Here is a 17,137-nt window from a genome sequence, read left to right on the forward strand (position 1 = left end):
AACATGTTCATATTTTTGGAAACTGCTACTGTCGCCACCATAACATGTCAACACCGTCTCTTTTGTATAAAAAATATTAGATTAGATTATGACATAAATGTATACTTTTTAAGAAGAGGTCTGAAGTAGCTAGCAATAGAGGGGAAACAAGATGGCTAATGTGAACAACTCATGCATATCATGTGAAAGAGTAGGTTTTTGTCACCACCGTCAGATGTCCCCACCGTCAGGTTTTCGTGGATATCCTCACAGCTGTGGTTCGGCCTTGAGGCTGCGGCCGAACCACAGCCATGAGCCCATATTTATTGTGATCACCAATTCTAGCCTCCGTTAAGGACTATTTGGAGGTTTTTGTCACCACCGTCAGACTGTACGTCACAAAAATGTCTGACGGTGGTGACAAAAACCTACTCTTTCACATGATATGCATGCTCAGGATTGTTATTTTTTGGACCCAATAGTTAAATGAAGTTGTTAAGCAAGAAGCCATCTTGTGTGGTATACATTTTGGAATTGTATGTTGTTATGAGGCCACTGTCACCAGATTAGTGTCACCACCGTCAGTTTTAAAGTCACCACCGTCAGAGGGAGTTTTATTTGTTTTAAATTAATATGCTTGCAATATGTTTCTTCAGTGCTGTTGAGTTATTAAAGTAAAAGTCTCTTTTAATACAAATATATTTTTGTTAAATAAAAAAATAATACTTTTTTCTATTTAGGCTTGTAAAGTAAACTAAAGTAAACGTTGTATGAGGTTTCATGTTTCTTGTATCTTTTAAAGGTGTACACGTGAAACAGTATAAAAATTGAACAAAAGTGAATATTCAACATTTAACAGCATATCTGTGTACTACAAATATCAGATAATGATTTAAAAACTCTAAATACATATTAGACCAAATAAATAAAACATAATATGCTTTTTATTGTGTCTGACGGTGTTGACAAAAACAAAGTAATAACTGGAAAAACGTCTATTTTATGAAAAAAATACAAAATGAGGAGGTTGCACCAGTACATTGCTGAACAGCCAACACTTTGCTCTATAATGATATACCTTCAGATTTTGTAATTTAACTAACTTTATTTTCAAAATTAAAACCTGTTTTAGCCAAATTTATTTTTTGGATTCTTTTTTGGGGCTTTTCCCTTTATTAGAAAGTAGTTAGATATGAAAGTGGGAAAGAGATGGGGAATGACACGCAGCAAAGGGCAGCAGGTCAGATTCTGCGCCGCTGTAGGACTCAACATGGGGCGAATGCTCTTACTGGGTGAGCTAGAGGCCGCCCCGGGGGATGTTAGCTGTTTGATGCATGGTGATTCCACACCAGCCTCTAAAAAAATGTGACCTTGTGATTTGAAAGATCTAAAAAATAAAATGGCATTTTTCCATCCATCCATCTGTTTTCTTTCACTTATCCGGGGCGGGTCGCGGTGGCATCAGGTTAAGAAAGCAAAGAAATCTAGACCCTCTCTCCAGCAGTGTTTTCCAGCTCCTCCTCGGGGCTCCCCATATGTTCCCAAGCCAGATGAGATATATAATCCCTCCAGCATGTTCTTGGTCTACCCTGGGGTCTCCTACATCAGATGCCCGAACCCAGTTAGCTGTCCCCTTTGGTCGTGAAGGAGCAGCTCCTTCCGGATGTCTGAGCTGTTTACTCTATCGCTTCGCCAACTTGTATCTGTGATCTCATTGTTTCGGTCACTCCCCAAAGCTCCTGGTTATTGGTGAGGGTTGGAACGTACAGTAGATGGACTGGTAAATGGAAAGCTCTGCCATCTAGATGGCTCAGCTCCTTCTTCATCACAACGGTCTGGTACCCCCAATAACTGCTGCCGCTGCACCAATCCGCCTGTCCATATCACACTCCATTCTACCCTCACTCGTACCCCGAAATACTTGAACTTCTTCACTTTGGGCAGCAACTCCGTCACAACCCAGAGGAAGCGATCCACAGTTTTCCAACAGAGAAGCATGGCCTCCCATCCTGAGCGCTTCACACTCAAATGCAAACCGCCGTGCTGAAAGTCCCAGTCTGAAGCCAAAGAACCACATTGTCTGCAAAAAGCAGAGAAGCAGTTCTGAGCGTTGTCTGTGTTAAAGCAGTTTTTCTTCTTATCTTGGCTACACTGCTCACTACTAAGCCAGGAAACTTGCAAGTCTGTACAAACTTATAATTATTCAAGAAGCAATTAAAATGTGAGAAAATAATTATTGTGGCCAGAGTCCACTTATTCCATCAAACCAGGTGTTCAAGAGTCAGTTGGGTGTGGTTGCCTGTTGCTATAGAAAAAAAAAAAAGATTTAGTATTTGTAAGTAAATCCATAACTACTGTGTGTACTAAGCAGCATTCTAAGGCCTTCTATTTTAGTCTAACCTTGGTTTTCTATGCTTCTATGTTGATGTTTAGACTCCAGGCTTCTCCCTGGCTCTGGGCTTGGTGGTCCAAGGCCTGTCTATGTCCGGCCATGGCAAAGCAGAGGACATCCATCCTCGTCTGCTGGCTGCTTGGATTAAGATCTTATTAGCCGAGGTACTACATTTCCCTATTTACAGCTGCATTAGATACTGTATTTGTACATCATGTACTAGCTTGTCAGTCTGAATCAGAATGGGGTCATTAAAGGTGGAGTCTGTGATTTTCAACAGCCAAACAAACACACCTGTCCTGCCAGTGCTCATTCAGAAGGTTAGCATTCGTGAGATTTACCCTCTGTCTCGCTCCCACTGCCTTTCTCTCCATCCACCATGGCCTGTCCCTGTCCTGTGCAGGAGTTAGTTTCCCGTTTACAGAGCCAGCTGTGGATGAACACCAGCAGAAACAGAACGAACAGCTAGCAGACCGTGAGGACATATTTGCTGAATTTGACAAGAAGTGTATAAGATTAGAATCGCTGACTCCACCTTTATTGAAACCCCGCCAGACATATATTTTAACAACAGCAGTGATAAGTAACTGAAACAGCTAGACTCAAAAACTAAAACCCCTTTTCTGTCTAATCGCTTTAAGACATCTGAAACCAGCCAGGTGTTTGACGTTTACATTTCACCTGCACATAGAAAGAACCTGTTGCTTATGAAATATATTTAATGATGTTCAAGCTTTAATTGTCATGATACCCATCAACTGTAACGTGTCTGTTTCCAGACTGTTGAATGTTCAGTAGAGGAGTTGTCTTTGTGTTTCAGGGTTGTCCTACTATGCAGCGGCTGGCGGCCGTCAACGGCCTGGTAGCTCTAGTAGGATCTGAGAGTTACCTCATCCAGGTAATGAATCCACTCTTGACATGTTTTGTCTGTCAGTGTGACTGGGCTGGGTGAGGCAGGCAGTACATAATGTGAGCGGTGACTCCTGACTTATGAACAACCTACAGGGGCTGAGAGAATTTAGCAGAACTTGTTTATTATTTAAATTTTAAATCATATTATATCAAATATGAGAGAGAGAGAGAGAGAGAGAGAGAGAGAGAGAGAGAGAGAGAGAGAGAGAGAGAGAGAGAGAGAGAGAGAGAGAGAACGTTTTTACTCATTTATTCTAAATCATCATATGTTTGAGTCAGCCTGGGCACATGAGTGGATTACAGAGACATGAACCGTGCTGCAAGAGGGTCTGCTGTTAAAGGTCCCATGACATGGTGCTCCTTGGATGCTTTTATATAGACCTTAGTGCTCCCCTAATACTGTATCTGAAGTCTCTTTCCCGAAATTCAGCCTTGGTGCAGAATTACAGCCACTAGAGCCAGTCCCACAATGAGCTTTCCTTAGGATGTGCCATTTCTGTGTCTGTAGCTATTGAGGAGGAGAGGGGGGGCACGGTGGAGGGTGGGGGTGTGGCCTTGACCAACTGCCACTTTGCTCGTTTGAAAGTAATGATGTCTCTTTCTCACGGGTGGGCCAAATTCTCTGGGCGGGCAAAGCAGAGAAAGGGGAGGTAACCTTGCTCCTTATGACCTCATAAGGAGGAGATTCCAGATCGGCCCATTTGAGCTTTCATTTTCTCAAAGGCAGAGCAGGATACCCAGGGCTCGGTTTACACCTATCACCATTTCTAGCCACTGGGAGACCATAGGCAGGCTGGGGGAACTCATATTAATGTTAAAAAACCTCATAAAGTGAAATTTTCATGCCATGGGACCTTTTTAATAAAATTTTGTCAGCAATGGCTTGCCTATTTCAGTCTTTTGTCCTTTAAGGAATTAAGTACTTTTTTGCTGAGAATCAGGGCAATGGGGGTCACAAACTGATTCAAATGTTGAAATCTTGTGAAATGTTTCCATTTCTTATAATATCTTTTGCTCTAATGAGGCAATGGATGTTTCTTGTAAGAGTCATTGAGTGTGTGGTCCTGTGCTACAGCAAAGCAGAGAGCTGGAGCTTTCCTCCCAGCAGCAGAGCCGGCTGAACGAGGTCATTCGAGCCATCACACAGGTATGGAGACACATTTTATTCTTTCTAGTTTTTCATTGGTGAAAATGTGACCCTCTCAGTATTATTATTACTAAATACTACAAGATGTCTCAGGTAATGTTAGGCCCTTCATGTCTTCTTTGTCACCTGTAGTGATGCATTGTCACTGTTGCAGTGTTTGAAAATGACTGTACTGTTGATATCGCCACCAGTTTCCATTATTCACTAAGCAGGTTTCCATGACATATTCCTGCTTGCACTGAATACACTGTATAATGTAATTCTGATTTACATTTTCAGAGCACATTTGAGGCTATTTAACTATATTTGTGTTGTTAGTCGTGATTACACTGAGCTGTCCTCTCCTCTGGCTGTATTTTGGCTTGTTTTGGCTCTCTTGTGCAGATCATATCATTCTCAGGAGCCATTGGTCTGCAGTCCAACAGTGCTTGTTTGGTTGGTCATCTGCATCTGGCCCATATGTCCACCAGTCACAGTCACACAGCAGGTAGGCCGGCAGCGGATGGAGGAAACACAGTCAGTCACAGGGAACCTCCATGTTATCTTGATTGACTGTAGTATTATAGGAGCTGTTTGGTGTGACACATCTTTCTCTCCATGTCCTCCTGTCATCTTCGCAGTTCCTCAGGATTTCAGTTACCTCTCAGAGAAAAGTCTCATCAGATCCATCATTGACTTCCTCACAGAGGCAGGAAAAAAAGGTTTGTTGATATCTAATAACGTTCCTTTCTGCAACATACCACAAATGTAAACATAGGATATGAATTGCCAGCATGTGCTAGAATTTCATTTGCACTCTTACTTTTGAGACTGTCCTAACTTTCCTGTGGACCCAGGTCCAGAGTTTGCCCATCCAGCTGTGGTTAAGACTGCTCTGACTCCCCTGGCATCAGTTGGAGCCAGTTTCCAGTACCCGCCCATCAACTGGAGTGCCACGCTGTCTCCTCTAATGAGGCTCAGCTTCGGTAAGAGCTCTCACTTTTGTCTCTATGTACCTTAGGGCTAGCAGAATCAACGCAACAAGCTCAGCATGTTTTTTCTCTGACAGGAGAGGATGTGCAGCATCAGTGTGTGGTGCTGGCAGCGTGTCAGGCTCAGTCTTCTCAGAGTGCTGGCCTCTTTCTGGGCTCCTGGCTCTCACCCCCCCTTGTGCACAGTCTCAGTGTAAGTTCCTCTTGAGAAGGGTTTGGTGTTGAACCTCAATACTTTTTGAGTATTGAGCAAAATATGTCCACAGCATGGGATTTCAAAAAGTGTCAAATACCGACCGTAAGCATCAGCCCAGCACAGACAGGATTTTCAGGTGCAGGGTGCACAAAAAGTAACAGAAATGTCAGTGCAGAAAAATATTATACAGTAGATGCCAAAGATGTGTTTGAGGTGATTTCACTGTATCTCCATTACAAAGTTTGTCGCCCCCGGGGACCACTGACTGATTTCAGCTGTAAAATGTACCTTTAGTACATATTTGATCACAATTCTTTTATTTTAGTTGCAAACTTGCCATATTGACTGACAGTTACTGGACCCTTGTGCTCTGTTTAGATCCATTTTTATTTGGGGGGAGGGAGGGGCGTGACACAGACACTGGTGACGCTGTACACTGCTTGTTTTCAGTTGCTGTAATTTGAAATGTTTCTGTTCAACTGAGGTACAGTAACGTTACTTTGCCAAAGTGAGCAAACTTTATGGAGGGAAATTAGTCTCATTATTGGTGGCAAATGCTTCATGATCTACAGATAACAACATTTGTGTATGTAAATAATTAAAGCTCGATGATGTTTTAAGCCCCTAATGTCGACTTCAAGGCAGCGCTGCTGTTACTTGTAATAAACACAATGTTTATTCAGTTCAAACTTTTATTAAGTACACAGCTAGCTAGTTTCCACCTCCATGCTTCACGGTTGGGATGGTGTTCTTGGGGTTGTACTCATCCTTCTTCTTCCTCCAAACACGGCGAGTGGAGTTTAGACCAAAAAGCTCTATTTTTGTCTCATCAGACCACATGACCTTCTCCCATTCCTCCTCTGGATCATCCAGATGGTCATTGGCAAACTTTAGACGGGCCTGGACATGCGCTGGCTTGAGCAGGGGGACCTTGCGTGCGCTGCAGAATTTTAATCCGTGATGGCGTAGTGTGTTACTAATGGTTTTCTTTGAGACTGTGGTCCCAGCTCTCTTCAGGTCATTGACCAGGTCTTGCCGTGTAGTTCTGGGCTGATCCCTCACCTTTTTCATGATCATTGATGCCCCACGAGGTGAGATCTTGCATCGCGCCCCAGACCGAGGGGGATTGACCATTATCTTGAACTTCTTCCATTTTCTAATTGCGCCAACAGTTGTTGCCTTCTCACCAAGCTGCTTGCCTATTGTCCTGTAGCCCATCCCAGCCTAGTGCAGGTCGACAATTTTATCCCTGATGTCCTTACACAGCTCTCTGGTCTTGGCCATTGTGGAGAGGTTGGAGTCTCTTTGATTGAGTGTGTGGACAGGTGTCTTTTATACAGGTAACAAGTTCAAACCGGTGCAGTTAATACAGGTAATGAGTGGAGAACAGGAGGGCTTCTTAAAGAAAAACAGGTCTGTGAGAGCCGGAATTCTTACTGGTTGGTAGGTGATATATAAGTGTATATATATATATATATATATATATATATATATATATATATATCCTGAGAATCCTGTGTGTTTACCTTACAGAGCCTGGATTGGTGCACTCTTAACTAGAATCCCCCCATGTCTTACAAATACAACCGCTCCATCCTGACCACTAACTATCCCTTGTCCCTTCCTCAGGACAGTCTGCTCTTTTGTAATAAACCTTGTCTTGTGTCACATACATGTCATCTGTGGGCCTGAGCTGCTTTCTTATTGCCCTTCTTATCCGCTCAGAAGACTCTGCTTCTGTGAATGCTTTCCTAGAAGCATGTAAAGCTGAAATGTGTTCTCCTACTCTAGCACTCATGGTGGAACCCTCTAGAGCAGGTAGTTTATCAACTAATACAGATTGAAGGTTAGGATTCCGTCCAAACACTAATTGATATGGACTGTAGCCCTGAATATTCAACATACAGGTCATGAGGGCCCAGTCAAGAGCAGTATGCCAGTCACATCCATTCTCTCTTTTGTCCTTCTGGATGATCTCAGTCAGTGTTTGGTTATGTCTCTCAAGTAGTCCGTTGCTCCAAGGACTGTATCTTGTGGTTGTTTTTGTCTCAATGTTAAAGTTTTCAGCCATGTCTCTGATCTCTTCGTTGTTGAATTCTCCACCATTGTCACTGTACAGCCTCTGGGGGGCGCCATGGACACTAATCCAAGTGTGAATGAAGGAGTTGACAATTTCAGATGACTTTTTTTGTTTTCACGTTTCCAGCGCTGAAACGTGTGAAGTGGTCAATGATGTGAAGATACCATAAACCTGGTTCCAAATCATGCAGATCCATGGCCATTGTCTCGTTATATTCTGAAGCTAAGGGCAACCCCACAGCAGGCTTTGGCTTTGTCTTTCTGTACTTCTGGCATACATCACAGTCCTATACTATTCGTATAGTAAAGCATTCTTTGTCCTTATTTCCTGAATCGTGAATGAGCCTCTGTAGTCTGTCTGCCGACACATGACCAAATTTATGGAACTTCAGAAGAACTTTACGTTTCTCATCTGGAGACATATTTTCTGTTACTGTTAGGACTTTCTCTTCAGTTGGACCTTTTTTAGTTTCTCTGTATCTGATGTCGACACAGTAATGTCCAGAACTAGTGAATTCAAGAGGTATGGATTGTTTGAACATCACTGCACTGTCCTTTTCCATGTCCAAAATGATCACTGCCTTTTTAAGGGACGTTTTACTCGGCAGGAGTGGAATGTCAACCTTGACAACGTCCGTTTCAATTTGGCATTTTGTCAGTTCTATTTTAGCTGGTAGTTTCACATTTGTTGTGGAATACACCAAATTGCCATCTCCAAACCAAAATGGTCTGCAACTGGGAGTTTCTGTTTGCATCAGTCTGTTCACTTGATCTTGGGTGAGGTCATCAATATAGCTTTCCAGCCATTTCTCCCCACACACAGTACAGGTACAGGCAGTGTCAATAATCGCAGATCCCAATGATTAGGTCATAAATATCTCAGCGTCTGACATGGAGGACTTTGTAAACAATGTAATGTTACATTCCTGTACATTCGCATCATCAGTTATTTTTACTTGTTTAGTTGTCTTGTGAAGACAGTCTTTAAGCCCACTGAAACGTGCATTGTCAAATAGCACATCTGGATCTCTTACCAAACTTATCCAGTGGATTAGTCCCCAGTAATGGCTGCTTCAGTTGTCCATTTTGCAATGTTGCGTTCCGTTTTCCTCTTCCTTTTGGTCTTTGTTCTGTGAAAAACGCCATGTCATTTGTATTCTGTTTAATGAGCCTGTCGTTTTCCTTCCGAAAATCCTTTTTAGAGCCGACTTCAACTCTGTGTAGGCCGTCAGTGCTAGCTGTCTGCTTTTCTTGTTGAGACAGGCTGTATCTAACAACTTAAAAGCCAGCACAATATCAGGAAGTGTCATATTATACTTTTTCATCCGGTTGTATCGCTGTTCGAAGTCAGTTATGTAGTCCGCCATAGAAACGGCACTATCTTTCGTTATGCCATCAAAATAAGAATAGGCTTCATATGCACGGTCCGTTTCCTACTTTAGGGACACGCCATCCAGCTTTGCAAACGTTTCCATACCGTCTTTACTGTCCAAATCTTCCCGGGTATTTTCATCGCTGTTTCACGGGCTCTCCCCTCAAGCCCCAAAGCAACAGCAAGGGCTTGTTTATTTTCGTCGAGGTCGGTAACCCTCGTCCAGATATTGACTTCATTTTTCCAACACTCGTATGGCCTGGCTTTATCAAACTTCGGCGGAACTTTATAACTAGCTGCCATCTTTTAACCATCCTCTGCTACCAATGTTACTTGTAATAAACACAATGTTTATTCAGTTCAAACTTTGATTAAGTACACAGCTAGCTAGGACTCACGAGTCTGCCATCTTCAACACACTAACTGCCCCCCTCACCACGCATGCGCTAACCTGCACACACCGGGAAATACTTTCTGCCCTAGTGAACAGTATAGAGGGAAAATAACATGTAAACACTGCAACCATCGACTTTAAGGCACCTAACCCTAACCTTAACCCTAACCCTACCATTGCCTAATCCTAGTGCCTGGAAGACGACGTTGGGGGCTTATAACACCAAACACCAATCCACAAGCAATGCCAACCAGTTTGAGCAAACGTCAAACAATTTATAAATATAAATAGATCCCAACTTGAATAGATATTGGTATTTTACATATATATTATAACTTCAACTTCATAAATCTTACATTTGCTTTTGAAAATCTTCCTTCGCATATAGTTCCATGTTGTCTAAACACAAGCAGTGTACGTAGTGCTACAGATATTAGTTAGCACCAAAGGAATTGAGGTTTAATACCGAGCCCTGCTTGTAAAACAGTCCGATGACTATGGAGAGTTTGTGTTTGTGCTCCAGTTCCAGACTCGGGCTCAGCTGTATGAGAGCCTGGGCCTGTGGATGAAGCATGTCGCGGAGGACAAGCTGCAGGTCCACATGGAGAGTCTGGGCCTGCAGCACTTCCAGGAGGAGCTCCGCCCTCAGCGTCTGTCCCTGTGCCGCTCCCTGCTGCAGGGCCTGGCTCAGGCCATGGCTCTCCCAAACCCCTCCAACAGCTGCTGGACCATCCTCTGCTCCAGCTCAGAGAAGATCTTCTCCCTGATGCCCAACCACATCCAGGTACAACGCTGAAATGACACACACATCCAGAACCTGCTTACAGACATCACACTTCAATTAATTTCCATTATTCAACTGATATTTGAGCTAGTGTTACTCTATATCCATCAGCTGACGCTTCAACTGTTAACAGTGGGCTCACTTCAACTCCCTCTAGCACTTCAACTTTCAAAGATGGCAGTTGAACTAATATTTTAACTCCTCCCATCTTTTGTCTCTTACACTTCAAATGATAACTGCCTGCTCCAGGCTCTACATAGTAAATGACACATCATCTTTAGCCTTCAAATACTTACTTTTCTAATTTCTACAGTTTGTTTGCATCAACTGACATTTCAGCTGCTGTCGCTGTTTACATACCAACTGACACTTTAACTTCTCACAATGATCACATTTAGAGCTGGGCAATATATATTATTATACCGATATCGTGATATGAGACTAGATATCGTCTTAGATTTTGGATATTGTAATATCGTAATATGGCATAAGTGTTGTCTTTTCCTGGTTTTAAAGGCTGCATTACAGTAAAGTTATGTCATTTTCTGAACTTACCAGACTGTTGTAACTGTTCTATTATTTGCCTTTACCCACTTAGTCCTTATATCCACATTACTGATGATTATTTATCAAAAATCTCATTGTGTAAATATTTTGTGAAAGCACCAGTAGTCAACACTACAATATCGTGGCTGTATCGATATCGAGGTATTTGGTCAAAAATATCGTGATTTACAAACCAACTAACACTAAGCAGCTACTTACAGAGCTCACACTTCAACTATCTGGCACTTCAGCTTCTCCTGCTTTCATCTCCTACGCCTCGACTGACAGTTCAACTGCGACCGGCCTCTAAACACTAACTGACACTAATTCATTTTTACTCTTCATCTCAGAGTTCAGACATTTTCTTGCCAACAAGACATTAACTGGCTAATTACTGCTGCTTTCACTCTTCATTTGACAATTTAACAATGTTAAACAACTGCTTTTAGCTCCTACACTTCCACAAACACTTCAAATCCTTTCAGTGCTTCCACTTCAAACTGCAACTCCAATACATCTCACATGCAAACAGTTAACATTTTAAACATTTCAACATGTGTTTTAAAAAATAGTACTGTGTCAGCTGTTTTTAATTTTACCGGACGATTCACCAACATATCCTCCTGTTTCTTCTGCTGATAATAAATTAATTTCTTTTAGGATAATGAAGTGGATTTGTATGTGGGAATCGCCAAGTGTCTGTCTGAGATGTCGGATGCAGAGATTGAGCGAATCACACGAGTCACAGAGGTACAGTATGATGTGACAAAGAGCCAATAAGTACTTAGTGTTTTTAAAAAAGCAAAGCATTTATGTCATATGCTACTGAGTGTATTTTGGCCCTTCTTTCTGGAGCAGTTTCTGTGGTTTGTTCCATGCTAGAGTTGCCTCCTGCAGTGCTTTCTGACCGATTTCTGAGATTGATAGATTCTGTTGTAAACATAATCCTTACCAAAAACACTTTGCTTTGATCTGTTTTGGAAAATATTGTAATGATTATTCTTTCAGAGAAGATGGATATCAGTCTCATGGCTGTATTAAGTACAAAGCCAGAGTCAGTACGTGGTTAGCCTAGCTTAGCATAACGACTGGAAGCAGGGGGAAACGGCTGGTGTGGCTATGTCCAAAGTTCAAAGATACAGCTCACAAAGCTCACTGCTGCTAACACATTCTGCCTGCCACACTGTCTTTATTTATACCACCATTGGAAGTTGAACAAAAATTTTAACATAGTGGTTTTAAAACTCCAGATGAATAAATACAGCTGAGCAATGTGTATATTTTTAAATGAAAGTGTAGCAGAATATACTCTGTACTTAATGCTGTTCAGGCTCACATGGAGAAGACCTGCTTTGTCCTGGCTTACCTGACCTCCCAAGGCAGAGTTCCCCTGCTGGGCCTCAATGATGTCATCGCCGGGGTGCTCCGTGGTTGGCCGAGCCGCAGAGTCGGCTGGCTCCTCCTGCAGACTTTTTACCAGTGTCGCCTGGCCACCAATCCCAATACAGGTCAGGCCAGAAACAAGTCCATGTTTGGAGCTGAAGAGCTTCTCTTGCTGCATTCACGTCATTTAGGAAAAGCAGCGACTCAAAGCTAAAAATCTTTAAAGTTGCAAATTAATACTATGCGTAAGTTTAAATCGGTAAGTTTAAACAATGGCTTTTTGTGATGTGTCATCTAAAGTTGAGAATTTAAAATTTCACTTGTGATGGTTATACTGTTTAACTCATCAGCAAAACAACACATACTATGCTATAGTATTTTTCTCTGCATGCAATACATGTGTGTCATAGTTCCACAGTATGTTAATGTCCACCTCTGAGTGAGTCATCATGTTGACATGGTTTGTTCTGTGTTATAGGCGTTTTGAAACGAATGGAGTGGCTTCTGGAGCTGATGGGACACATCCGAAATGTTGCGTATGGTGCAACCCCGGTCACATGTGGAGACACCAAACTGGTATGTTTCTGAGCCAGGCTGCACACTGCCCAGCTGTCAGTGGGCTGTTGAGCATCTAGGGGGGGTGGCAGTAGCTCAGTCCCTTGGGTTGGGAACTGGAGGGTTGCTGGTTCAAGTCCCAGGACGGACCAAAGTACAGAGTGTGGATTGGTAGCTGGAGAGATGCCCATTCACCTCCTGGGCACTGCCAGGTGCTCTTGAGCAAGGCACCGTACCCCCCCAACCGCTCAGGGCGCTGGTCCAGCACTGGCAGCCCACTCACTCTGACATCTCTCCATTTGTGCATGAATAGGTCTTGAGCATGTGTGTGTATTTCAGGCCTGTGTGTGTAGTGATTTCTAACAAACAGATTGGGGATCAATATAAATTATAAAAAAAAAAAAAAGGTTGGAATACAGCTCCACTCAACTGACATAACAGGTTTGACATGTTGGAAATATTCAAAAGTAACTTAACCTCAAATGCTCTGGTGAAAATTCAAATCATCTTTGCTTGTCCTGTCATGCTTATTTTCGTAGCTTTTATCACGTATGATAAATACTGGTAAGTGGGAACACCTAGCAGTCAGTAAGGTGGGAACACCTAGCAGTCAGACAATCAGGCAGATTGTAAATGTTATTATTACATGAACCTATGAAAATAAGTAATAATCAACCTGAATTCACATCTAAAGTCCCACTTGTGTGTCCATCTTTAGTGTTTGTGCAGGATTTATTTAAATCCCAGAGTTTCCAAAGACACCAATTACTGTATGTCAGGCTGAATTTGGGAGAATGGGGCATATTGAATATTAGCATTCTCCATATTAATACAGCATAATGCAATATTGGTGGCTTCAATCCAATGGTATTGTTTTTAACAGAGGTAGACATGGAAACTTATTTAACTGCTCTTCATTATATACAGATGTTATAATACATGTATATTCTATATATATATATATATATATATATATATATATATATATATATATATATATATTTATATTCATCCTATAATATAATAATATATTATTATATAATAGTTTTAATAAATGCTAATAAAGTATTATATTGAATCAGACCTCAGCTCTAGCTGCCTATCTTTTATTATTTAGAGTTTAGAGTCGCCTACTTTACTTTTCCTTTCTTTGCCCATATCTGGAATCCTGTATCCAGCTTGCCTGGTTTAATGAAACATTGCCCCACACTGGGCTGAATCATGACAGAGTTCAATATGTCCATATATTATTTTACCTCATACCATTCATAACAATATTAAGAACTATAGGGTGAGCAGTACACATTCTTAAGTACTTTATCTTGGCTGAATACAGGTGCAAATGCAATGGTACATTAAAGGAGAATGACTCCATGTCCACCCATGACGGAGCATCTCCAGAAAAAAAATAGAACAGTTCTCAAATTGTGTTTCTAAATATTACCAATAAAGATTTGGACATTCCAGACCCCCAGTATCACATGGAAGACACAACAGAGATAAGCAGATTCGAGGACACTTCTTATTCCATATAAATTTCCTGAAGAGTGCTGTGAGTTTCTTAAACATTCCTGTAGGTGGAGCGAGGGGGATATTTTAAAAATAAATACATGAATTTAGGCAATATATTAATTTTTTTATATTTTTACTCTCCATATCATAGATATAGGTAAGGTACTCAGTTAATTATTACTTCATAGTTTGTTGGTGCTATAGTTTCTAAATGAGGTTTTATTTTAATGCCCAAATATGTAAAATAAGATAAGATCTTGAAAGTAAACAAGCATTGGTCTGTGTAACAGGCCAATTAGATCTAACAATGCTGGTATGGATGTGTTTAATTGTTTTAAGAATAAAATTATGTTGTCAGCAAAAAGAGCTGACAACGCAACAACAACAATGGGACGGCGGAGGTTGGGTTTAGGAAAAAAACAACAGGGAAAGGACGCGTCACACACCCAGAGACGGCCGCGGGGGACACGCCACAATAACGGGATGGCGGAGGTTGAGTTTAGGAAAAAAACAACGGGGAAAGGACGCCTCACATGCTAGAAGACGGCTGCGGGGGACGCGCCACAATAACGGCACGGTTGTGATTAGCAAATCGAGAACAGGGAAACAAAACGCCACACACAGGACGTGCTCCCCGATCTCACCCCAACCAACCTCCTCCTACGGATTTTCGGCATTTTTGATCACGACATGCGCTTGAAATACATTAGTTTGCACTTTCGTGTTGGCCACCACGAAAAAAACCGAGAAAAACGTCCCTAGGCCCTAGTATTGTGCATGCTGACTCACTGAAATAGCTTACTATTTACAGTGCTTTTCTTACTATGACAAGTCAAAATGTCTGCTGTGAAAAAGGTCCATAGCTAGCATGAACAGAAGTGGTGATAGAGGTGAACCTTGGGGACAACCTCTTGTAATATTGAAGGTAGGGTTGCACGATATTAACAAAATGTGATATTGCGTTATCGATTATGAATATTGTGATATTGATATTAACATGAAATTACAAAAGTTATAGGAAAACGCATCAAAATAGATTCATAACAAATAAAACAAGTTTTCTTACAACACAAGATTTATTTCAACTGACTGTATAAATAAATAACGACCATGTCTACAGAACAGGACATGTTTTACTGGTTGTACAGTATAAAATATACAAATAAAGAGAACAGGACTTCTCTGATTAGTTCCGTTTTGTTGTCTCTATCTATTTCTTCACTTACACTGTCACTCTGTCTAAATATGCACACACGTGGTATGCTCCATAGGGTTTGTCACATAGTGGACCCGTGCGCTGACGTGCACTAACATGTGCACAGTAAGCACAGTAACTGGCCAATGAAATGATGATCATTATAGTTTTTCAAGTGGGCTCTAAATCGCCACACAGCCAACGGATGGGACGCAGCACTCTACAAAATAAACTAAATATTGCATATTGCACACTTTCGATATAATATTGCGCAACGTGATAACGATATTGAGTCGATATATCATGCACCCCTAATAGAAACCACTTCATTGTCAGAACCTCAGCTATAGGGTTGATATGTAATACTTTGATCCAATTAAGGAAAGTATTTCCAAAACCAAATGTAGCTATAACGTCAAAGATAAAGTCCACTCAACCCTATTGAAGGCCTTCTCCCCGTCGAGCAAGAGGAGAGCCATGTCTTTTTCTCTTTTTGGTCAGTACAGACAGTACATTGAGAACGCCCTAACATTACTCTTTTACTCACAGATTTGTTTTCTCTGGTGCCGAAATGTTTCACAGTTTAAAAAAACTAAATACTTGTTTAATTTTTAGTTAGAATGCGTTTTAACTTGCATTACTGATATTGTAACGGGTATAATGTTACCCAAATTGTATTAGTAATGCGTTATATTACTGTATTACAGCAAAAAGCAATACATTACTGGAATTAGTCCCAACACTGCTCAGGAGAATCATCATTTTAGAGCTACAGCAGTAGACTTTCAATGTTATAGTATTTAGTACTGGATAGAAATAGTATTTTATATATATCATGCTAAATTGAATTAGGTTGCTTAATAATCTGTCATAATGTTTTAGGCTCCCAAAATGTGTTTTTGTTTTGTTTCTGAAACTCCATTTTAGTAACTCTTTGAACACCCTGGAGACTTTTTGCTCAGTGTTTCTGCTACAAATGTCCTGGAAGATATATTTTATATCCTGACTTGTTAAGCTCAAGATAGATTTCCTTTCTTTTTCTGCAGGCCACAGACTTCCTGTTTCAGGTTTTTGTTGCTGCTGTAGTTTCCTGGGGTGACCACTTCATGCCCCGCCTCCTTGGCATTAGGGCCCAGTGGTTCCCATGGCAACCTGGCTCCAAGCCCCAGACTCTGCAACACTGTCTGTATGGTGAGGAGTCATTCACTGACCATGCCCTGCGTCAGTGCATGCTGGGAATGTCCCACAGCCTGGCTCAGCTGCTGGACAAAGAGCCCTGGAGCAGCCAGACACACAAGGTGGGTGGGTCTCATTCAAATACACTGAAGCTATGGCTCAACAAGATGATGACTGTGTGTGTGTGTGTGTGTGTGTGTGTGTGTGTGTGTGTGTGTGTGTGTGTCTGTGTGTGTGTCTGTGTGTCTGTGTGTCTGTCTCTGTGTCTGTGTCTGTCTCTGTGTCTGTCTCTCTCTGTCTGTCTCTCTCTCTTTCTCTCTCAGTTCATAGACTGGCTCTTCAGCATCACAGAGGGTCCTGAACAGAATCTGTCGGCCGCAACCATCAGCACAGCCAGAGGTAAAACACACCAACATAGTATTAAAATGTGAAGCGCTGCTGAAATGTTGAGCTACAGAAACAGTATTGTTGACGATACGAGACACTGTGGGCCCCCCTCAGACAAAATCAACTGTTGATTAAATGACCAAGAAGGGGGAATACC

General features: G+C 41.6%; 1 protein-coding gene across 1 annotated transcript in view; it reads left to right on the forward strand.

Moving 5' to 3' along the window:
* The window catches only part of focad (focadhesin), a 66,754-nt gene that overhangs the window by 48,208 nt on the left and 1,409 nt on the right, over positions 1 to 17,137 (forward strand). The window contains exons 31-43 of the mRNA XM_028563762.1: positions 2,413 to 2,535; positions 3,192 to 3,269; positions 4,359 to 4,430; positions 4,815 to 4,917; positions 5,051 to 5,131; positions 5,267 to 5,395; positions 5,479 to 5,594; positions 9,966 to 10,226; positions 11,433 to 11,522; positions 12,103 to 12,280; positions 12,634 to 12,731; positions 16,464 to 16,715; positions 16,917 to 16,992. Of these exons, the coding sequence (XP_028419563.1) occupies positions 2,413 to 2,535; positions 3,192 to 3,269; positions 4,359 to 4,430; positions 4,815 to 4,917; positions 5,051 to 5,131; positions 5,267 to 5,395; positions 5,479 to 5,594; positions 9,966 to 10,226; positions 11,433 to 11,522; positions 12,103 to 12,280; positions 12,634 to 12,731; positions 16,464 to 16,715; positions 16,917 to 16,992 (1,657 nt within the window). The remainder of the gene's footprint in view (positions 1 to 2,412; positions 2,536 to 3,191; positions 3,270 to 4,358; positions 4,431 to 4,814; positions 4,918 to 5,050; positions 5,132 to 5,266; positions 5,396 to 5,478; positions 5,595 to 9,965; positions 10,227 to 11,432; positions 11,523 to 12,102; positions 12,281 to 12,633; positions 12,732 to 16,463; positions 16,716 to 16,916; positions 16,993 to 17,137) is intronic.

Source organism: Perca flavescens, chromosome 19 (assembly GCF_004354835.1).
Source record: "Perca flavescens isolate YP-PL-M2 chromosome 19, PFLA_1.0, whole genome shotgun sequence".
Taxonomy (NCBI): domain Eukaryota; kingdom Metazoa; phylum Chordata; class Actinopteri; order Perciformes; family Percidae; genus Perca; species Perca flavescens.